We start from the raw sequence: 24143 nt of genomic DNA on the forward strand, positions 1-24143 counted from the left end.
GCACAATTTCTCACCTCACAGATACTACATCTGGAATAACAGAGACATACCTTATTATACAAACAGAAATCTTTATTTTTGGAAAACTGGTTTGACCATGGAATCTATTTAGTCAAGCAGCTTTTCAATTCTAATGGTGTTTTAATGTCTTAGGGCGCACTCACACTATAGTGCCAGTTGCACTCACACTGCCTCGAACCCAAGCGTGATCTGCGCCATATGGATCTGTGCACGTTAGAGCACTGGAAAAGAGAGTAACGACACGCATTGGTTCAATGGAAGCGCCTCCTGATGGCGGAATGTGGGTATTGCAAAAGCGCCCAAGAAATGACATCTCTGCATTGTTGGTGAATGAGCAAGTGTGGTATTTTCAATAATTTAAGGACATTTATAGATCACCCACGTTAATAGCATCATTGAGGACCCTTTACAGATAAATATGAACACAGGCGAGTAAAAAAATAGTTGTCTACATTAATGTTTCAATCTACATTTTGTAATAAACAAATTATAAGTATAATTTGATATGACCAAGACAACAAAAACACGGCCGTTTTCATCAATTTACAAGCAAGTGGGCAACACACATACATTGGAGTGAATGAGTTTTCTGGGCGCTTTTGCAATACCCATATCCTGCCACTCGGGGCGCAAAACCCTTACCACGGGAGTCAATGGTGGTGTCGTTACTCTCTTTTCCAGTGCTCTAGATCTGTGCACGTGACGTGCCCAAACGGGAAGAGAGTCCAGCAGCAGGAAACGGATCGGCTCTCCTCCAGGAACAACAAAGACTTTTGAGTAAAATGTCTGAGGTCGAGTTTCTGAGAGATATCGTTACCCAGAGACTCACCGCCGTCTCCCAGGAAATCTTAGCGGCCGTGGACAGAGTCGTAGCCGACTACGAGGCGGAGGCTTCGGGCTTCAGACAGGAGATCGAGCGGCAGAGGAACCTGCTGGATGTTCTCCTGCAGCCTCGAGTCGTTCTCAACAAAACCGGTTGGTGATTCACATTTAAATCCATGGACCTCAAAGTTGTGGTTTGCAGAGTTTAGTTTCACTTTAGATTATTTAGTCTATAGCAGGACAGCGTGTAGTGACATTAATTATTCAAAGAAATAAAAAGATGGCTGCGCCATATTTGGCTAATTTCCATCGGTAGTAGCTTCTTGACATAAAGCCAGGTCTACGGGGGCAGGACTAGAGAGGCTTTTCCTTCTCCTGCTTTCCCTGTCAGCCATGTTGCTGTATTACTTAAACTGAGATGATGTGTGATAAAGTCTGTTTTAAAACAGACTTTATGTGTGATAAAGTAAAACAGACTTTATCACACAACATCTCAGTTTAAGGACATGTTAGTTAAAGAACTAACATGTCCGAAATGAATAAATAAATTAAATAAATACATATTTAATTATAGGAAGTTACCTTGGGAATTATTTTGTTCATCTTAAGCGTCTCTCATCATGGTTTAATATAATTGGCTGTTCTGTTCATCATGAGTTTAAGTTTAAGTTTAATAAGTTTATTTGTATCAGGGACAATGTACAAAATAACATTAGTCTCGAGATGAGACGAGATGCCTTGTACCGGATTTAGCTTACTAGCTACTTTCCATCCGTAGTCCCTGGGCAGGTGAATAAGAACAATAGAAAGATAAGAAATATCAATTTACATAGCATTCTAAACATCCATACACATATGCATATACACCCTCTCACACATCACACTCAGGACATAGTCCTATTTCATATCAGTTAACAAAACATACAGTTATTAAAATACTTCACACTTTGCCAAGGTTAAGAATAATTTAGGCTCATGATTAATGCTTAATGTGTGTGTGCACTGTGCATCATGCATGAGGGGCCATTGAGATGAAGCGTGTTTTGCGCACGCTCAAACCCATTCAATGTAGACGCGCGTCATGCACGCTCCCAACTCAAAAGCCGTAGCGGTGCGCGGTTGTTTTTCCGTGCATGTCCGTGGCGCACAGCTGCACGCACGGACCTGCTTCTCCCCCGGTGTTGTGTCCCACTGCCTTCGGCCTGTGTCTCTCTTGATCGACCCTATATCACTCAGGGTCAATCAAAAATATGCAGGGGGTCCCGGACCCCAAAAAGGTTGAGAACCACTGGTCTAAACCATGTCCTGCATCAACTAGCATTAAAGGTGCAGAGATTGAGCTGGTGGACAGTTATAAATATTTGGGAGTGGTCGTTGACAATAAATTGTGTTTTGATGCTCACGTTGCCTCCACAACAAAGAAAGTAGGTACAGCAACGGCTCTATTTTCTGAGAAAAATGTATTCTGTAGAAGTAAGTGATATTTTTGTTAATATAAGTCTTAAATAGTTATATCTTCCGACAGCAATCACTTACATAGAGTGTTTGGTCTGAAACACGGGTCTGTCAGTCACTCTGCTCTGAGCCGAGGAGAAAACATTTCTCGTATCCTACAGTTTTTATCCAATGAGGAGAGGGAACGGCATGCAGGGCTGTGTGTGCAGCCAAGGGACGCCGTGAATGTGGTGACGTAGGGATGAGGACTGTTATGGTGCGTTCAAGGCAACCCGTAACTTGTGTTTTTCCGACCTGTGAAGTCGTACCAGTTCGATCTGGTACGAGTTCACGGGTCGGAAGTTACGAGTGGCCGTTATAGTGACTTTCACCGGTAAAACAGGTCGGAAAAACACGAGTGGGTTGCCTGGAACGCTACAAAGTCGTAAGTTGTGACTTGAAGCTGTAATTTACGGTTTCAAAAGCCTGCCTGGAACGCAGCATTAGCCAAAACGACCGGATCGCTTACTTCTGCTTTAAAGGTACAGTATGTAAGAAATCTAAAGCAACTGGCTGTAAAATCGTCCTAATATGTAATAGAGACTCAGGAATAATGTTCATATAACATACTGAACTCACCAACAACAATCCTACAGCCAAGATATTTGCATTAAAAAAAATGTTTTGCGGACCGCAAATCATGTTTATGTTTTGAATTTCTATGGTTGGCTTGTGTCGCCACCCAGCGCTTTCTCCCTGTCACAGCGTCTGTGGCATTTCAGCCTCCGGGTTGCCAGTTAGCTTCCACTGAGCTGCAAATACGGCTGGGAGATAAAACGAGATCATGAAAAAAAAAGATTGTGTTCTATTATCGGTTATTGGTAATATTTGCTTGATATCACACGGTAGAAATAAGCGGCTTGTCGCTCTGTCGTTTAATAGGCTACACAGCTTGCTGTTGTGAGCATGTAGCCTAGTTAGTTTGAGCTGCTGCTGAAGCTAAAGCTAAAGGGAAGAATTACAGAGTGAAAGTTAGAAAAGAGGGAGGAAATGTGGCGAAATGGAGCCGATGGTAAATGAAGTGATTGTGAACGTGTGGAGTGGTTCATGAGAGGAGTCTGTCCCGGTCAGGTCGCCTGTCTCCGGTCCTCATGTTTTATGATCCGACATCAGAAAGTGGAGGAGAACCGGAGCGGCTCGCGTCGTTTATTCTGTGGTAAGACGTCTCATATGTTGGCTCATCTACGGCGTGATTAACACGCACTACGGCTCCGGTAGATGCGTGGTTACAGTGTGTGTGTGTCTGTGTGTGCGTGTCTGTGCGTGTGTGTGTGTGTGTCAGCGCTGCAGACACAGCGTCGGAGCGGTGAATGTAACAAAACTTGCAGATCACCTGAGTGACGTGAACTCCGCTCGTAGTTACTGAGTCAGAGCAATAAAACAGTGAGGTTGTTGATGAATATTTAGCTTTTTACTCTGCTTTGAGACTGACTGAGTGAGCAGAGCGGAGGTTAGCGCGTCGCTGTCTGGCAACCTGGAGTCTGGTGGGTAGGGGAGGGGGGACAACGCGCTGCTGTGTTTTGAATTTGACTGCAGCAACAATTTTGGCCACATTCTTACATATCGTACCTTTAATGTTTGTTCTGAGATGATGACTCTCTTTTATAGAAGTTTCATTGAATCTGTTCTTATGTTCTGTGCGACATGGTGACACGGACGCTCGTCTCTCTCACTCTTAGAAGCCTGTCATTTCATATCGTTACATGTCCGTGGCAATATCGATTTTTTTTAACCCGCTACATTGGCTTGTGGAATATGTTTCCTCACAGATCCGTCCTCAAATCATTCGCAATTAAAAGAGCAAAAAAAAAGAAAGAGGGAATGCCACGGAATTAAATTGTCCCGTTAATAGGCTAAACATTTTTCTTATAATGGCAGCGCACACTTCAATAAAGGAACCATTAACATTTCAGCCTAAATAAACAATAAAATATTGGCGGACACATTTTTTAACACAGAACGAGATTGGTTGGTTTTATCATCACTGAGTTTAAAGTGTTCCCACACTGTAGGGCTGACCCAAAAAATTCGAAGCTTCGTTCGTTGCCATGGTAATCGATCATGAAAGTCTGTGATTGATTTTTTTTTTTTCCTCCTTTTTCCCTTTTCGACACCGGTTCTCATCGGCAATTGTTACATTAAAATGAGTAGGCTACTTGGCATCCTGAGAATCCAGTTTCTAGCCATAATGAGTTAAACAGTGGTAATCAGAGATGTTTATAAGCTTAATGCTCTGGGAGCCTGTCCTATTCACCGATTTTGTAAGACAATGCTGATTGGGAAAAGGCAGTTAGACATGTTGTAGGCTACTACATTTATGTTTTAATTTTTATGTGGCTGTCAACAATTGTACTACAGGAATTCACAAAATCTAAGAGGGTCTTTTACTTAAGTTAACTTAAATTGACGTAGCTATTATTGACTTGAAAGTTAACAATTTTTCTTTTTTATTTGAATTTATAGTCCTGTCCTGTCGAAAACTGACCCTAACAAGTTGTGGGTAACGTAGATTCATTCACATTAATATGAGACTCTTTTATAACCAAAAGCAAGCTCCTTGGGGTCTCTTTAAAGTTTAGGAATAGTTGTAAATTGTATGATTGGAGTATTGCAATTCAGGATTTAACCACTGCTAACCAGGGTCCAAAACTAACACTCGCCACTCGCCAATTACGGGTAGATTTTGTCTCTGGCTGGTAAATTTTTAAGACTACTCGCCACTCTCACGTTTTTCTACTGGCAAAAACTGAACCGAGCCGATAAGAAATCAAGAGAGGAAAAACAATGTACACAAATGTGTCCAAGAGGCTTTGTCATATTTCAGAAAAGCTCCCATTTGTGTTTGTTTAGCTAACTGCTTGTTAAGAGTTAAGCCCCACCCCGTCCTCTGTCTAACATCACCTGAATGTAGTGAACAACAACAGCAACAGGAGGAATCACTCACTCAGCTTGATTTCACTGACTATTTGAATTTGTTTCCAGATATTGAGTTACTGGTAATTGTGACTTTGCTGTTGTAAATATTGTTGCTGTTCTGAAATATGCACAGTAGCAGTCACAGTCATTTCTTGGTTTTGTGTTGTAGCCTGTAGGATTAGCCTACTTCTATTTTGCACTTGCACTCACATGATTTTTTTTTCTGCAAGCCATGTTAATGTGCACCTGTTACGACTGCCGTCGTTATCTGTTAAATGTGTGCAGGTGTGTATGTGGTGTGTTGTCTCTGTCTCTCATCCCAGGTGGTGCTTGTTAGCCTCCAATTCCTCCCACTCCCGAGCGATTGGTGCCTGGTCCTCAGCCTGGTCGGGGATTGGCGCGTGGGTCTGGGGGCTTGGCATTTAAACTCCAGCTGAGCAGTCGGCGTGGGGCAGAGCACGGCAGAAGACTCCTTTCCTCAACCCAACCAGCCACTTTTAGTTGTGTTGTTCTTTTGTAGGGGTGGACCGCCATTTCAGTTATCAGTTTTCTCATGTTTTGTGGTTAGCCAGGGAGGGCAGTTGATCTTTCCTTTTCTTTTCTTTGCAGGTCAGTTTGCCACTTTGAGTTAGATTCCCCTTTTGTTTGTTATGTTGGCCTGGGTCCACCCTGAAGTCCTCTTATTTACTTATATTTACCTTATCTATTTTGTACACCAATAAATTATGGGTTATTTACCATTTGAATCCTGGTGGCTGTTTTGAGTTCTGGGAAGAGGGTCTCGTATTCATGTTGCTCCTCAGAGACCCCTAGCTGGGGCATAACAGCACCCAATACCATATTAGCCTTAGCCTACCAGTTCAGAAGTAATGACTGTTTCGGGAAGTTGGGAAATTGGTCCAGCATGTTGACTGCAGTCCCGAAGGCGTGCAGGCTTTCTCTACCGACTAAATAGTAACTGTAATTTATTTTAATTTATTTATTTTGATATTAAGGCCTGAAAAAATTGTAGATACTGCCCTTTTCTGATGTTGAGCCCCTGCCCCTCTATAGTCATGTGCACGTCCCTGACGCCGTCATTCACAGCGTCGAGGTGGAGATGTTGCTGTCATACCCGTCTGTGTTGTGAAAAAAATGCTCTCATTGCTTATAGGGCAGTGATCAGCACCGGTGACCGCGACGCTGACTGTTTATCCCCGTATTAAAGCAGATATCAGTGGAATGTTTTTGTTAATATAAGTCCTAAATAGTCCTATTTTCCGTCAGCAATCACTTACATGAAGTATTTCAGCCTAAACACGAGTCTCTCCGTCACTCTGCTCTGCTGTAACCCGAGGAGAAAATTTTCCTTGTGGGATACAAGTGTTATCCAATGAGGAGAGAGAACGGCATGAAGGGCTGTGTGTGCAGCCAAGGGATGCGCGTGAATGTGGTGACGTAGCACGAGGACCAATTGATGCCTGACAAGGGCGGGGGCTGCTAACTCATGGTGCGTTCAAAGAAACTCGTACTTTGTGTTTTTCCTTCCTGTGAAGTCATACCAGTTCGATCTGGTACGAGTTCACGGGTCGGAAGTTACGAGTGGCCGTTATAGGGAACTTTCACAGACAACAGGATGGTAAAAACACGAGCTACGGGTTACCTGGAACGCTACCAAGTCGTAGTTGTGACTTGAAGCTGTAACTTACGGTTTCAAAAGCCTGCCTTGAACGCAGCATTAGCCGAAACGGCCGTGAAGCTGATATCTGCTTTAATTAAAACCAGACGCGGCCCGACACACGGGTGCTGAAGCACGGACCAGCGCGGTCCAATTTTTTATTCTCGGTCCGGACTCTGAACCCGCGCGTCTGATTGGGTTGGTTGGACACATGTCAATCACTCTGGTCGGACCTCACCGCTGAGAACATGTGTGCGCGCGCGCCTGTTTGTTTGTGTGCGCACGTGTGTGTGTGTGTGAGAGAGAGAGAATCAACACTACATTACCGCCCCCCCCCCCCCCCCCCCCCCCCCCCCCCCACACACACACACAAACACACTCTGAGAGCAGACAGGAAAGACAGTAGAGCAATGTTTTTCAACCTTGGGATCAGGACCCCATGTGGGGTCGCCTGGAATTCAGATGGGGTCGCCTTAAATGTCTAGTAAAAAATTACTGATAAAAATATTTTTTTAACTAATTATTATTCTCTAAAAAAATATGATTAAAAACACCACACACAATCCTAAACAACTGTAAGAGAGAGAGAGATTTTTGAAGTAATGATAGTTCATTTGTTTATATTCTGTCTGTTCAGCAGGTGGTGGTGGGATTAGAATTAGAAGTGTATCTAAAAAAAACTGGATTTTTACACCTACTTTGAATTTTACTCGAACACAAATACAAATAGAAATACTTCCCCCCCCCTCAACAAATACAAATACCAGATGCTTTGCCCACCCCTAATTACTAGTATTAGTGCATAGGCTACTACTAAAATATTGATTGAGAATCGCATAAGACCCACATGACACGTTAAATAATACTGATAGCAATATACAGCACTTACAGTGGGTACGGAAAGTATTCAGACCCCTTTAAATTTTTCACTCTTTGTTTCATTGCAGCCATTTGCTAAAATCAAAAAAGTTCATTTTATTTCTCATTAATGTACACTCAGCACCCCATCTTGACAGAAAAAAACAGAAATGTAGATTTTTTTGCAAATTTATTAAAAAAGAAAAACTGAAATATCTCATGGTCATAAGTAACCCTTTGCTGTGACACTCATATTTAACTCGCATGCTGTCCATTTCTTCTGATCCTCCTTGAGATGGTTCTACTCCTTCATTGGAGGTTACAAAAAAAGTTCTGCAGCACTCAAGGTTCCTAAGAGCACAGTGGCCTCCATAATCCTTAAATGGAAGAAGTTTGGGACGACCAGAACTCTTCCTACACCTGGCCGTCCAGCCAAACTGAGCAATCGTGGGAGAAGAGCCTTGGTGAGAGAGGTAAAGAAGAACCCAAAGATCACTGTGGCTGAGCCCCAGAGATGCAGTGGGGAGATGGGAGAAAGTTCCACAAAGTCAACTATCACTGCAGCCCTTTGTATTGGACAGGTGATGAGCAGTGCCTGGTTTTCTCCACACATACCGCTTAGAATTAATGCCAAAAAGTTCAATCTTCGTCTCATCAGACCAGAGAATCCTATTTCTCATAGTCTGGGAGTCCTTCATGTGTTTTTTGGCAAACTCTATGCGGGCTTTCATATGTCTTGCACTGAGGAGAGGCTTCCGTCGGGCCACTCTGCCATAAAGCCCCGACTGGTGGAGGGCTGCAGTGATAGTTGACTTTGTGGAACTTTCTCCCATCTCCCCACTGCATCTCTGGAGCTCAGCCACAGTGATCTTTGGGTTCTTCTTTACCTCTCTCACCAAGGCTCTTCTCCCACGGTTGCTCAGTTTGGCTGGACGGCCAGGTCTAGGAAGAGTTCTGGTCGTCCCAAACTTCTTCCATTTAAGGATTATGGAGGCCACTGTGCTCTTAGGAACCTTGAGTGCTGCAAAACATTTTTTTGTAACCTCCAATGAAGGAGTAGAACCATCTCAAGGAGGATCAGAAGAAATGGACAGCATGCAAGTTAAATATGAGTGTCACAGCAAAGGGTTACTTATGACCATGTGATATTTCAGTTTTTCTTTTTTAATACATTTCTGTTTTTTTCTGTCAAGATGGGGTGCTGAGTGTACATTAGAAATAAAATGAACTTTTTTGATTTTAGCAAATGGCTGCAATGAAATAAAGAGTGAAACATTTAAAGGGGTCTGAATACTTAAGACCATGTGATATTTCAGTTTTTCTTTTTTAATAAATTTGCAAACATTTCTACATTTCTGTTTTTTTCTGTCAAGATGGGGTGCTGAGTGTACATTAATGAGAAATAAAATGAACTTTTTTGATTTTAGCAAATGGCTGCAATGAAACAAAGAGTGAAAAATTTAAAGGGGTCTGAATACTTTACGTACCCACTGTAAACGCAATTTTTAGTTGGCTGGTAAAATATCTGCCTGGCTGGTAAAAAAAAACAAAAGTTAGTTTTTGACCCTGCTGCTAACCTTACAACCAGACATGTTGGACACACTCCACAAGTTCTACAAAAGAGTAGCAATGGTATTGTAGTAGCCATTTGTCAAAAAAAACAAAAGAAAAGTTCCAAATCCAATTTCAGATCATAAAATTTAAAGGGCCACTGCTGCACCATGCACCAGAAAAGTGAGCAAATAAGGAAATTCCTCTGTGCCTCTCATGCTCCGGTAAAAACCCATTTGCCCACCCAGGTGCATGCTGGACACTTACCGTAAGTCTACCTACGGTATATAATCTCAGGTGCCCCCTAACGTGCCAAAAAGAAACAAAAACACAAATAATAAACAATAAAACACATCTTAAACAAATAACAGAATACTAACAGAGATCTAATCATAAAGAAATCAAATAAGTTGATTCAGAATAATCAAATCTAAATACTAACTAAAAATAAGTACCATTATATTAGTGATGCACGATATGAAAAATTTCCACCAATAATTTCCTAGAGACAGCAGTTATGAGTGACAGTATGAAGACACTGTTGTTCATGATGTGTTTCATTGTTTCTGCAGGTGATCAGCACCTGTTGAAGATTGAAGCAGAGGATCCACCTGAGTTGACCTCTAGTCTGGATCAGGAGAACCCAGAGATTCTACATGTTAAAGAAGAAAAGGAGGAACTATCAACCACTCCAGAGTTCCCCCTCACTTCTGTTCATGTAAAGAGTGAAGATGAGGAGGAGAAACCTCAGTCCCTACAACCTCATCAAAGACAAACTGAGGCAGAGCCTCCATCCAGCAGCTCAGCTGAACAGATAGAGGCTGATGGAGACGAATGTGGAGGATCTGAACCAGCCAGGAACTCAGATCAACATGAAGATCTTCAACCAGATACAGATGATGAGGTCCCAGAGACGTCCACTGAGACTGAAGACAGTGATGATTACTGGAGAGAAACCAGAGTACCTGAGTCCAGTTTGAACAGTGAAGCTGTTCATGTAAGTGATGAAGAATGTAACACTGGTAAGAAGTCTCGCTGCTGCTCAAAGTGTGGGAAAACATTTAGTAGAACCATGGGTTTGAAGATGCACATGAGGATCCATACAGGAGAGAAACCATTTGACTGTGCTACCTGTGGTAAACAATTTAGTCAAAGAGTTCATCTTCAACAACACATGAAAGTCCATACAGGAGAGAAACCATTTGACTGTGCTACCTGTGGTAAACAATTTAGTCACAGAGGGAGTCTTACAGAGCACACGAAAGTCCATACAGGAGAGAAACCATTTGACTGTGCTACCTGTGGTAAACAATTTAGTCAGAAAAGGAGACTTACACAGCACATGAGAGTCCATACAGGAGAGAAACCATTTCCCTGTCCTACCTGTGGTAAACAATTTAGTCAAAGAGGGAGTCTTACAGAGCACATGAGGATCCATACAGGAGAGAAACCATTTGACTGTGCTACCTGTGGTAAACAATTTAGTCACAGAAACATTCTTAAAGACCACATGAAAATCCATACAGGAGAGAAACCATTTCCCTGTCCTACATGTGGTAAACTATTTAGTCAAAGAGGTCATCTTAAAGAACACATGAAAGTCCATACAGGAGAGAAACCATTTGACTGTGCTACCTGTGGTAAACAATATCGTTACAAAGGGAATCTTACAGAGCACATGAAAGTCCATACAGGAGATAAACCATTTGAATGTGCTACCTGTGGTAAAAAATTTATTCAAAGAGGGAAACTTACACAGCACATCAGAGTACATACAGGAGAGAAACCATTTGACTGTGCTACCTGTGGTAAAAAATTTAGTCAAAGACAGAATCTTAAAGAACACATGAAAATCCATACAGGAGAGAAATAATTTCCTGTGGGGAACATTTTAGACACCGAGTGAGTTTTAATAATCACTTGAGACTCCACACACAGGAAGAAACCATTTAGGAGTGTGTGTAAACTCACTGAAGGCAGCAGCAGTGTGTGTGAGGCTGCAGTTATTGAACTGTAACAGGCTCAAGACATCGTGAAAATGAATTTCACATGTAAAATATTTTTGTTAAAGTTCATGATTTTAAAATTGTATGAAATGGATTGTTCATGAAATTAATGCTACAAATAAATGAGAGCAGTAAGTGAGGCTGCAGAGTTGTTGTTTGAGCTGAACTATAACACTTAATTCTAATTAAATTCAAATCAGCCCCAACTTGTAAGCACTTTTAAATCCAGGTTAAAAACATTTCTCTTTTCACGTGCTAATAGCTGAGCTCTTTTTAAGAACTTTAAAATGTATCTATTTTCTTTTATTTTACTTTTATTTGCTCTTGCTTTTAACTCTGTTTTTAGTGTTTGTTTTTATTCTGTTTTATGCTTCTCTTTTTAAAAAAATGTTTTGTCTTTATGTAAGGCACATTGAGTTGCCTTGGTATGAAATGCGCTATATAAATAAAGATGCCTTGCCCTGCTTTGCCTTGCCTAACACAAGAACCATTGTTATTGTTTTTATCAAATTGTTGAAAATTCTGTAAAAAATCACTTTCTGCTATAGTTGAACTTGGTGGAAACATCTTTTTTTTTCTTCTTTTTTTTTACTAAAGAAACTGATTTATTTTAACTCATTGAGTGCCAACCACGTAATTTCTAGTTTTTCGTTCCCATGCAGTGCCAAAAACGAGATTTTACGTTTTTTGCTTCTTTTTTTTTAAATTATGAAAATAGACACTTTAACACACCTTTATGTGTAAATTTGGGGACTCTACGACGAGCAGAACTGAAATAGATGACGATCAAAAACTCATGACAGCTCACGATCTGGAAGTTTTTATCATAACTCGGCTTTTGCAAACCGAGTTATGCATGTGGATGCAGCAGCTGCTCTGCTCCAGCAGCTCGGAGCCGAAACAAGAAGCTCTCAGCCGACAGTCCCGCCCGGTCTTCATCTGGAGCAACACCGTGTCCTCCCGCGATAAAATGTGATGGTCTCTCGGCCAAAGCAGGCCGGCACCACCGACCCGTACCACAGAAGGACCGAGACCACCGGTGGGGCTGGTGTTCCCGACCTGCTTTGGCCGAGAGACCATCACATTCCGCGGCGAGAGGCTGTGACACGGCACGATGCGTCTGTGTTATTGTTGTTTAGTGGCGCCCCCCCCTCCCCCGATGGTGGTTTTGTGAATAGAACAACAATTGTTGTATATATTTATCTTACATGAGCCCTTTGATCCAGAAATGCAAGTGTCAGAAGAGCGACAGGCACAAACAGAGCACCTTTCATAAAAGACGCTCTATCTCCTTTTCTAGAAAAAAAGGAGGGATTTTGATGAAACCCAGCCATGTTTAGCTTGAGATTTTTCAGGAACGCAGGCACGTAGAAACAAACGGTTTGTTGCCCTTTGAAGCATAAAGTTTCACCTTTCTATATTATTGCCACCAACACATACTGTGGCTCTACAAAAATCGTCAAAAATGGTCTAAATTGCCGGTACACTTGACTAAAACTTTGGAAAGGAGCGCGGCACTCAATGAGTTAAATTGGAATACAATTTTTTTCTGAAGTTTTGGGTTTAATGTTTAAAGGAGCTGTATGTAAGAATGTGGCCCAAACCGTTGCTGCAGTCAAATTCAAAACACAGTAGTGTGTGGCAGTGGCTCTTGACGCAACTTACACATGGTGAGTCCACCTCATTTGTCAGTGTTACAGTGCAGTAAATAATGTGTTGTGTGTTGTGTTTTATTTGTGGAGAGAGAAAAAAATCTACAAGTACACAACTCATTCTGACACACATAAAAATCACTGTACACAAGCACAAATTCTACCGTTACAGTTGCTCAAACATTTTTCCCCAATAATACCTCCAGGTGTGTGGCTTCTCAAACAGACTCAGGGAGTCACTGTCCGGGCAGCAGTTGATAAAGCAGACTTCAAAAATTGTCAAAATGTCAGAAATTCTTATCTAAACAAAAATCTGTAATACATAAATTGCATCTGGACAGCATGGAAATAATGGTGATTTATTTTTTAACTAAAAGTATTTATTTTACCTATAACATTGAAAAAATCCCCTTAAAGCTGTCTAATTTCCATAAACAACTGCTTCTTCCTTGGACTTTATAGGCACAATTTCTCACCTCCCAGATACTACATATGAAATAACAACAGAGACATACCTTATTATGTAAACATAAATCTTTATTTCTGGAAAACTGGTTTGACCATGGAATCTATTTAGTCAAGCAGCTTTTCAATTCTGTTTTAATGTCTTACTCTGAACTTCTAAATAAGTATGGTATTCCCAACTGTAATATAGATGCTTTATTTCAAAAGGACATAATCTCTATTCCAAATGTTATCTCTTACTAGAATAGCTTCACTCCAGACTTGAACTGGAAAAAAAATCTGGTGCCTTCCCTCTAAATATCTGATTATAAATAAGATTAAAGACGTGTCTTTTACAATGATTCACTGGTTTTATCCCTGGAAGTTATTTCTACATAGCCTACAAAAAGGATGTGGACTGCTCATTCTGCACATAATCTGGAGAGGATCTTTGTCATTTGTTCTGGTCCTGTCCTTTTTCATATTCTTTCTGGCAAGATGTCTGTAATCATTTTCCAGAATACCCCTCCACCTCCCCCTCCTGCTCTTACCGGAAGTGACGTTTTGTGGGCGTTCTCTTTGTTGCCGACTGGTGGATCTGTGCGCGTGACGTGCCCAAACGGGAAGGGAGTCCAGCAGCAGGAAACGGTTCGGCTCTCCTCCAGGAACAACAAAGAGTTATAGTAAAATGTCTGAGGTGGAGTTTCTGAGAGGATTCGTTACCGAGAGACTCACCGCCGTCTCCCAGGAAATCTTAGCGGCCGTGGACAGAGTCGTAGCCGGCTACGAGGCGGAGGCTTCGGGCTTCAGACAGGAGATCGAGCGGCAGAGGAACCTGCTGGATGTTCTCCTGCAGCCTCGAGTCGTTCTCGACAAAACCGGTTGGTGATTCACTTCTAAATCCATGGAAAGCGTGCAGTGACATTAATTATTCAAAGAAATAAAAAGATGGCTGCGCCATATTTGGCTAATTTCCATCGGTAGTAGCTTCTTGACATAAAGCCAGGTCTACGGGGGCAGGACTAGAGAGGCTTTTCCTTCTCCTGCTTTCCCTGTCAGCCATGTTGCTGTATTACTTAAACTGAGATGATGTGTGATAAAGTCTGTTTTAACTAACATGTCCGAAATGAATATTTAATTATAGGAAGTTATCTTGGGAATTATTTGCGTCTCTCATGGTTCAATTGGCTGCTGCTGACCTGACATGCTGACCATGTCATTTGATAGTCAACAAAACAGTGAATCAAACTGGGTTTAGATTAATTCATACAAAAGGTCAGGACAGTATGACAGCTCATGAAAAAAGCTACTTTCATACCCTTAAAGGGATAGTTCACCCAAAATTCAAATTTCACTCATTATCTATACCCTCATGTCGACTAACTGTACGTTCACACCAAAAGCTTCCAAAGCGTCAAAAACGCTCGAGGGTGGGCGTCAGACAAGACAGCTCCCAAAACTGCAAATATTTTCAGCCGCTTTGGCCGCTCGTCAGGTGACTGACGTCAAAGTTCGATCGCACTGGTCATTGGGAAGCCGAAATACAAAAAAAAGAAAAAAAAGGCAGCCAACGGACATCTCTATTCTGACAGGCTGCCGCCGGTTGCCGCTTAACCGCGTCATAGCTAATTACCCTAAAGTTAAACCTGGCTCAACTTCTCATCTGGTGACGCTTTGGACGCTTTGGAAGCGCGGCAACGCCTGTTGACGCTTTGGACGCTCAGTGTCGCCGGGCTCTCATTGAAAATGAATTGACATCCGGCGGTTTTGACGCTTTGGAAGCTTTTGGTGTGAACGTACAGTAAAGCCTGCCACACACATAAAGATAATCGGGCTGATTTTGCCCCGATTTTCCCCCTTCCACCAAAGACAAAAATCGGCTGATTATCCTAAGGTTTTAAGATTATCTTATAAGATTATCTTGTAGTGTGTGGTGTGTTAAGAGTCAAAATTCTCACAACAATCGCCTCGGGAAACGTTCGGCGCCGATAATCGTAAATATTAAACATAGCCGTGTTTCCACTGCAGGAGTTCCTGGTAAAGGGAGGGGGTAGGAACTTCTACAGGAACCGTCCTCTCTCTCGGCCCTCTCAGTGGCCGTGTCTCCACTGCAGAGTCGGACCCCGCGGCGACGTCATGAGTTTCGATCGCCGCTTAATCGTTGTGCGACAGTTTCGACCGTGACGTCACCCAGGCAGGTCACAAGCACATGCACAAAAATCATAACAACAACAAAGAAGGATGGAAGGAGCTGAGGCGGTAGCCGCGTTTCTGGTTTGTGTGTTTGTGCACATGGCGGCTGACTGTAATACTGCTTGAGTTTTTTTTTTTTTTTTTTTTTTTTTTTTACTTTTCACGGCATTGTTTTGTGGCGTGATGGATCCCCAGTGTGTCGAGGTGCGCTGATATTTTCATTTCGCCGCGATGACTCAAACCCTCTGAATCTCCTCGGTGCTGTAGACTGCAATCAATGTCTGCACCTCACCGTCGGTCCATTTGTGTACATCTTCCTGCTGTTTTCTTGTTGTTTACAGCGGTGTCTGCTAGGCTAATGCTCCCCTTCTGCTCCCCCTTTTAAAGATGCCGGTTGTTTTGGTGCTTTCTGGTAGCGTCAGAGCCTGCTCTAGCTTTAGCCAATCAGTGCCGTGTTAACCTCGAGCCCCACCCAGGAGCTTTTCAGGGCCGAACGGAGTACCTACCCTGGAGTAGGTACTCCGTTGGCCCCCGTAAAAGTTCCTGTAAATGGCCCTGTGGGGGAGATTCCTGCAGTGGAAACACGCACCTACGGGGCTGGCCCCGTAAAATTACCCCGAAGTTCCTGCAGTGGAAACACGGCTCATGTTCAATATTTACGATTATCGGCCCCGACAACCGTGGCCGTTTCAATCAAAAGTCATCTTGTGTGTGGAAAGCCGGTGTTGTGCCGCCGTGCGGAGAAGCGCCTGCTTGCCGAGCTCTGCATGCTGCTCGCGGCAACCACTTCTCGACACAACACCGGCAATCCCACAGAGAGCCATGGTGCAGCCCTGGCATTACATGAGGTTCACACAGACATTCATGCATACACGGGAGATTTCCTGATAGCTGATAGCAAAGACGGTAGCGATCATAGCCAGCAACAGCCGGCAATAGAGCAACCATGTTTAAACGATCATGTGACGCCGCTCACAGCCCGTCATGTGACAGCGCACGGCTCCCTATTGATAGCTTTCATGTGACGTCACGGCCCGTATGGAACGCCCCCCTGGCGGTCAAAACAATCCACTTCCCCGCTGTCTGCGGCTTAGGACAAGGCAGAAAAACACACACTGCTCCCTGCTGCTTCAAAAATACCGGTGTTATGGCCCAACTGGTGTCTGATTTAACTGGTTACCGTACCGAACAACAGCTGTGCTGCACTTCCGTCCGCAGATTTGTCACAAATTCACAAATCAAGCCGCAGTTCACATGTTACTGCAGCCAATATGCGTCTGTGAGTGAACCTGTTTCGCCAATCTACGGACAGTCAGCGCCACACTTCTCTCACTCTGCACAACACTGCACAGTATGACAAAGCCTGTCATGTTAAAGTTACGAACTAACACGAACACTCTGAAAATACGCTAAACAATACCGGTCATCCTCCTCGCCGCGCCGCGGTCGGTCCCGACCCTCGTTACCGTGTCGCTGATGCCGCGGGCGGTGCTGTTGCCGTGTCCGGTGGCGGCGGTCCCGCCGGGTTACCATCGCCGCCGGTCCCGCTGCTGTCGGACCGCCGTCATCGTTGCCGTCGGTAGCGGTGCGTAGCAAAGCTCCGGGGGGAAGGGGGGGGAAGCTGGTCACCGTGCAGCCCAGCTAAGGGCTCTGGTTTGTGGGTGAGAGGAGCAGGGAGCCTGGGCTCAGTGGGCTGGAGCTCAGACTGTGGAGCTCAGCTGTGGAGCTCAGCGGAGCTGCGGTACCAGGACGGTGTTCCCGCACATGAAAGTTACAGGTAGCCTACATTTCTACCACTTCAATGAGTTCAGAAACATTATTTTAAGATCAAAAAACTACAAAATGGGGCTTTTAATCAGACACCAGTTGAGCCATAACACCGGAAATATTGGTTGCAAGCGGTGGAGGATGATGGATTCTCCGCCAGGTAAATGTAAACATCGCCCAACTCGAGCTTCGGCAGGGAACTGGTCATTTTAAACAGCTGGTATACAGCAGCTGGTGTTGAATATGGGCCACAAGTGCCCAAAACTTCAAAGTTGTTTTTATATCTTTCTTTCTCGGCCGCTGGCAGATGATTTAAGTCATTACTCGGTTGTTTGTCCATAGAAAGTCCATTGCGGGGCCACTTTGGAATGTTGCTTTTGACCGCCAGGGCCCTGGGAAGTGACGTCACTGAAAGCTATCAATTGGACAGCCGCTTGACTGCCCGGCGTCCGGAGCAACAGACACACCGATGGGATTTTTGTAAAGGCTGAAGTGTCCCGCTTTCATAAAAAAAAATAACGTTGCTCTCATTGTCCAATTCCGGAAATAGACCCGAAAGAGTAGCTACAACAATACGGATCTCTTTCTGAGTTTTCTGACCGGAGGGTCTAGATTCTGAAAAATCTTAATGTGTGTGGTGTGCTATGTTTGGAATATTGCAGCACACCACACACAATACGATCAAAACTGTTCAATCACAGATTTTTTATCTTCATGTGTGGGGTCTCTCACAGATAAAAAAATCGGTTGAGATTTAGAAAATCTTTATGTGTGTACCAGGCATAAGGGCTGGGAGAATTTTCAGAGTCCTGGTCCGTGCAGCAGTATTTGTCCATATGATGGTTGTGAATGGGGCTTACTTTTCTTCGTCCAAAAAGACACACCAAAAAACATCTAAATACCTCCATACTGCTCGTCTGTAATGTCCCTCTTGTATTGAAGCCCCGACATGAGACATTTTTCCGCGAGCAGTGAACTGAGACCCTGCTGCAGCCGCCACTCGTGCAGACAGCTGACTGACGCCAAGTTCACACCAGACGCTGATTTCTCCGCGGCGGTCGCAAGCGCCTCTGCTCCTCAGCTGTTGTTTACTCACATTCAGAGCTGTTTTTTTACATCATGGATAAGTAAATAACTTCATATAATTATAACACCGTGTGCTGTGGGTCAAACAACTCCCTGTACTTCTCCACTTCCAAGATTAATTTCACGTCGTCCTTCACTTGACAACAACTCGTCTCTGCCTCTCTCTCGCTCTTTCCCTGTTTGTTTGTGTGTTTTGACCCCCCCCCTCCTCCCTGCAGCCAGCCCACTCCGTGTCTCCCTATCCTGTGTGTGTGTGTGTGTTTTCATCTCTCTCGCTCTCTGTTGAGAGTCTGACAAATATTAATCGCATTTGTCAATCACTGTATTTTATTTTGAAAAGTGTTTTATTTTGTAAATTGACCGGATTCTCTCGTTGTTTCATGTGTGACTTCCTGCCAAGATTGACGCGATTGCTCGCGGCTCGCGCACAAAATAGAACAGACGCCGAAACGATAACTGCACGGCGCGAGCAATCGCGGCGCTTCGCGGCGCGTCGCGTCTGATCTGAACTACACAACCTGTTAACTTGGGCGCCGAAGGGAAGCGGTCTCCGTTCCGCGGCTATTCGCGGCGCTTCAGCGTCCGGTGTGAACCCGGCGTGAGGGAGATGCTTTGGTTGGGCTTAGGCAATGACGAAAGGAGTTGGTTAAAGCAGATATCAGTGGAATGTTTTTGTTAATATAAGTCCTAAATAGTCCTATTTTCCGTCAGCAATCACTTACATGAAGTATTTCAGCCTAAACACGAGTCTCTCCGTCACTCTGCTCTGCTGTAACCCGAGGAGAAAATTTTCCTTGTGGGATACAAGTGTTATCCAATGAGGAGAGAGAACGGCATGAAGGGCTGTGTGTGCAGCCAAGGGATGCGCGTGAATGTGGTGACGTAGCACGAGGACCAATTGATGCCTGACAAGGGCGGGGGCTGCTAACTCATGGTGCGTTCAAAGAAACTCGTACTTTGTGTTTGTCCTTCCTGTGAAGTCATACCAGTTCGATCTGGTACGAGTTCACGGGTCGGAAGTTACGAGTGGCCGTTATAGGGAACTTTCACAGACAACAGGATGGTAAAAACACGAGCTACGGGTTACCTGGAACGCTACCAAGTCGTAGTTGTGACTTGAAGCTGTAACTTACGGTTTCAAAAGCCTGCCTTGAACGCAGCATTAGCCGAAACGGCCGTGAAGCTGATATCTGCTTTAAGTTTAGTAAAGGTGGTGGTGCACGCCGCGGTGAATCTGATTCGTGGCGCTTCCTCGCCCGGTGTACCCGGCGTGAGCGCTGGTATTTAAAAATCAGATGGCAGAGTCGATTTTTTTTTTTCAGGAGGGGTGGGGGCCCGTGCAGGCGGGGCGGGCCGAAACAAAATAAAAAGAGGAAGAGTCCTGGACCTGATAACATTTGTGTCCATGTCCTCGCAACTTGTGCTGAACAGCTGAGCAGCATCTTTCATTTTATTTTCACACTATCCCTCCAGCAACAAAGGGTCCCTAAGTTATGGAAACATTCCACTATTGTCCCTGTTGCAAAGATAAAAAAAAGCCCTCAACATTAAATGATTTCAGGCCTGTGGCGTTGACATCTCTAGTCATGAAGACCTTGGAGAAGCTCATCAAAAATGAAATATTCAGGGATGCAAACAGCGCGCCTAAAAGCGAAACTCGTTTTTTTCATGACCAATTAGGTGACTTGTGTGAATCGTTCAGATCCGAAGAGTTTTTGTTTTGGGGGGGGGGGGGGGGGTCTCGTGGTCTCAGCTGGGGTCAGTAAAATGTTTTTCTAACAGGCCGACAGTGACAATCACGTGAAACTGAGGCGAACTCATTCATGGTTGTCTCTGATTATACTGATAACAGCCTCTTCCAATGTAGACGCGCGACATGCGGCGTCGCAGTCGGTGCGACGGCGACGCCGTTCTTTTCCCCGTGCATGTCCGTGGAGCTGTGATGTCCGTGGAGCTGTGCGCCGCGGATATGCACGGTTCCCTACGTTGCTGTGTCAGGCAGGTGTCTCCCTCGGAGCTCTGCCCCGTTTCAGAGGTGAAGGAAGCCCTAAGTGGAAAGATGTCGCCTCCGCCATGTAGAATGTGTTCAATTCAAAAAGTGAAACTGACACATTATATAGGCCTATATGTCCATTACACACTGAATGAAACATCCCATGTCTTTATTTATTCAGTTTATTTTAATAGTAATAATTATGACTAACATTCAGTGAAGACCTAAAAATCAGTATCTCCAAAATGGAAATATTGCAAAGGAATTTTTTTTTTTAAAGCATTTTTAATATAGAAATGTTGGCCTTCTGAAAACTATGTCCATCTATATGCACTCAATACTTGGTTGGGGTTGAACTACTGGAAATTGACTTTTCCGTGATATTGTAATGTACTCATTTGTTAATGGTGAACACCAAATCTTGTTGGCTGGATAATAGACTTTTTGCCAAACCGTTCCCAGTATGTGAGGGTAAAGACAAGCTCCTTTCAAATCAGCTGCAGTCCTCCACTGGATCTCCTCAAGGATGCTGTCTCTCCCCTTTATTAAACATACTGTACACTAATGATTGTCGCAGCAACTACGCTAATAGTCACATTATTAAATTTGCTGACAACTCGACTTGCTGTCATTGTGAGTCTTCTTGTAGAGGATCAGCTACTTCATGGGCCCGTCATAGATGATTTTGTATCATGGTGTGATGAATCCTTTCTCCAAATTAATGTGTCTAAGACGAAGGACATGATGATCAGTTTTAGGAAGTCCAAACCTTGTCCTGCATTAACTAGCATTAAAGGTGCAGAGATTGAGCTGGTGGACAGTTATAAATATTTGGGAGTGGTCGTTGACAATAAATTGTGTTTTGACGCTCACGTTGCCTCCACAACAAAGAAAGTAGGTACAGCAATGGCTCTATTTTCTGAGAAAAATGTAGGCTATTCTTTTAATGTTTGTTCTGAGATGATGACTCTCTTTTATAGAAGTTTCATTGAATCTGTTCTTATGTTCTGTGCGGTTGCCTGGTACGGAAACCTAACATTGTTAAAGTGGCCAGTAAGGTTACAGGGAGGAGTCAAATGCAGCTTGCTGATATGCAGTGTTGTGCTAGTTACTGAAAAATAGTAACTGGTTACAGTTACTAGATACTTCATTAAAAAAGTAACTCAGTTAGTAACTCAGTTACTTAAGCCAAAAAGTCATGCGTTACTGAGAAAGTAACTTTTTTGTTACTTTAAAACGTTTTTTTCCCCCAATGCTCCCAATAAATAAAGGTTGATTTAATTCCCCTCTGACCGTCATTTCAGTTCTGTACTGATTCTGATTAAAACACAGGTGTTTTTATCTGTAAAATTTTACCATCATCATCCTCATCATCATCATGCTGCATGATGTCAGCAGCAGCTTGACCTAACAGAACTGCAAAAAAATCTTGAGGATACGTCTTGACCGAGTTACATTCAAGAAGCTGTTTTCATGACGGAAGTAAATTCACTCCAGCGGTAATTTTTATCGATCGATCAGCTGTGTTTACCCAGAGTGATCACTCTGTGTTTACCGTTTCAGGCGTCATAATTGGAGTCCGTCTGTTGGACTCATACCGCTGCTGCTCGGTGGAGTGGGTGCTTGTGTGTCTCGCTGTGACTCTCGAGCTGTGTCCCAGTTGAGGGGCTGCAGCCTGAACTGACACACAGCTTCGGTCTCGGATGCTGCATTAGCAAACGTTACCTTAGCTCGCCGTCATGCCGTGTCCTGACCTGTCCAGTCCTCAGTCTTCATGGAGCGTGTTAGATTACGTGTGGGACGCTAGAGGGCGGCCACCAAGCGCTTTGTTTTTCAGTGGTGTCACACAGTGCTCTGTCTTTCTTTCAATTCAATGAAACTTTATTGATCGCTAAAATGTTATGGGAAGTGTGTGCTGCTGTAAAACCTCACCAAAAAGAACGGAAAGGAACGGAGTAACGCAGCGTTTGGTAACGGTAACGGAGTTACTGATTTTAAAAAAACAACGTGTTACGTTATTAGTTACTGAAAAAAGTAACGGCGTTACGTAACGGCGTTACTAATCCGTCCTCAAATCACTCGCAAGAGAGCAAAGAGCAAGAGCAAAAAAAAAAAAAAAAGAGGGAATGCCACGGAATTAAATTGTCCCGTTAATAGGCTAAACATTTTTCTTAAAATGGCAGCGCACACTTAAAAAAGGAACCATTAACATTTCAGCCTAAATAAACAATAAGATATTGGCGGACACATTTTTTAACACAGAACGAGATTGGTTGGTTTTATCATCACTGAGGCCTTGTCCCGGGTATTTTTGAAACCGTGAACATATGTTCCCGGTTGTATGTTCTGTCCACACGCAACCGTGCTTTTGGAAACCTGAAACCGTGGTTTTTTGAAACTGGAGTCCAGGGTGGGGTTTTCGGCCGGGGTGCGTGTGGACACTGCAACCACGATTGTTTTTCTCGTTTACGTCATAGCTGCACACGTGCTGATGTAAACACTGCCAACCCACAGAGGTTGTTTGCAGCGGTTTGCAGGAGTTGACGTGAGCTCGCAAAAATGGGGGTGATAAAGTGGATTTTTATCACTTTTTTTTTTTTTTTTTTTACATCATCTCAATGCTATTTAGTTTTTCGATGAGAAAAATATAACGAAACGGTCGTCAGGCGATCCTCTTGTCAGCTCCAAACTCACCCTCAATCACAGAGTACAGCTGGTTTTCCACACAGCATCACCTAACAAGTGACGCTACAGATCAGCTGGGCCGCTGCCGGTGTGTTTTTTAATTACAGAACTACTACAGTAGCGCCGCAGTTTCTTATTCCCCACCTTGTTTAATTGAGAGTTTTTCGGGATGATTTTCATGAATGAACAGGCAATAGCCTATGTCACTGTCAGACCGGGTACGACGGGAGGGGGGGTCGCACTGCTGTCATGCAGTGATAAAAAGAGCCTATGCGGCGATGAATGGAACGAACCAAAAGCCGAAAATGTATTTGTGACGTCCGCGGTCGATATAAAGTGGATATGTTTCATTCATCCATGTTTTGACAGACAACACAACAGCCAGTGATAATGAGTTGTGCCGAGTACACAGAGTACAACAACATAGCGCACAACAACACACAGCACAAGAATCAAGACACAGCGCAGCAACATGTGCAGGCTGCTGCAGCAGTGCACGTCAAAGGGACACCGCCGAAAATAAAATAAATAGGCTACACGTAGTTTTGAAATTGTTTTTGCGCATATTTTCATCCATAAAATTACCAAAAATTAACACTATAAGCGGATATCTTGATAACGAATTATTTAAACAGCATTTGTATAGAAATGATTCCGTCCCAAGCCTTTTGATCCATAAGCGGTTTCCACTGTATTTGGATTGGTTAAAACAGCCTTCCACACGTGCATTGTGTCACTTTGTAGCGGATTCCACGGTTGTGTGTGTACGGAGTGTTTTTATTAGGGCTGGGACTCAATTAAAAAAATTAATCGAATTAATCAGAGGCTTTGTAATTAATTAATCGCCTTTTAATCGCATATATATTTGACCTGAGAACAGTGAGAAGCATTTTTTTTCCACATGGATTTTAGTATACCATTGAATGACTGAATACAGCTTAAGCATTCAAGGTGGTACTTAACCAAGACCAACAGACTAGTGATTTGATTTGGTATAC

The 24143-nt window shown here is 43.5% G+C and overlaps 1 protein-coding gene across 2 annotated transcripts in view; it reads left to right on the forward strand.

Annotated features, from left to right (window-relative positions):
- Positions 1-755: 755 nt before the first annotated feature.
- The window catches only part of LOC310994891 (uncharacterized protein), a 66161-nt gene continuing 42773 nt past the window's right edge, over positions 756-24143 (forward strand). Inside the window, exons 1-2 of one of the 2 annotated variants that reach the window (XM_083983784.1) lie at positions 756-996; positions 9892-10155. In XM_083983784.1, the coding sequence (XP_083839910.1) occupies positions 804-996; positions 9892-10155 (457 nt within the window). In that variant the 5' untranslated portion in view covers positions 756-803. Of the gene's footprint in view, positions 997-9891; positions 11527-24143 lie in introns of those variants that run through there. The other variant, XM_083983783.1, reaches the window with a different exon arrangement.

The sequence above is a fragment of the Trachurus trachurus genome (assembly GCF_905171665.1).
Source record: "Trachurus trachurus genome assembly, chromosome: 12".
Classification (NCBI taxonomy): Eukaryota; Metazoa; Chordata; class Actinopteri; order Carangiformes; family Carangidae; genus Trachurus; species Trachurus trachurus.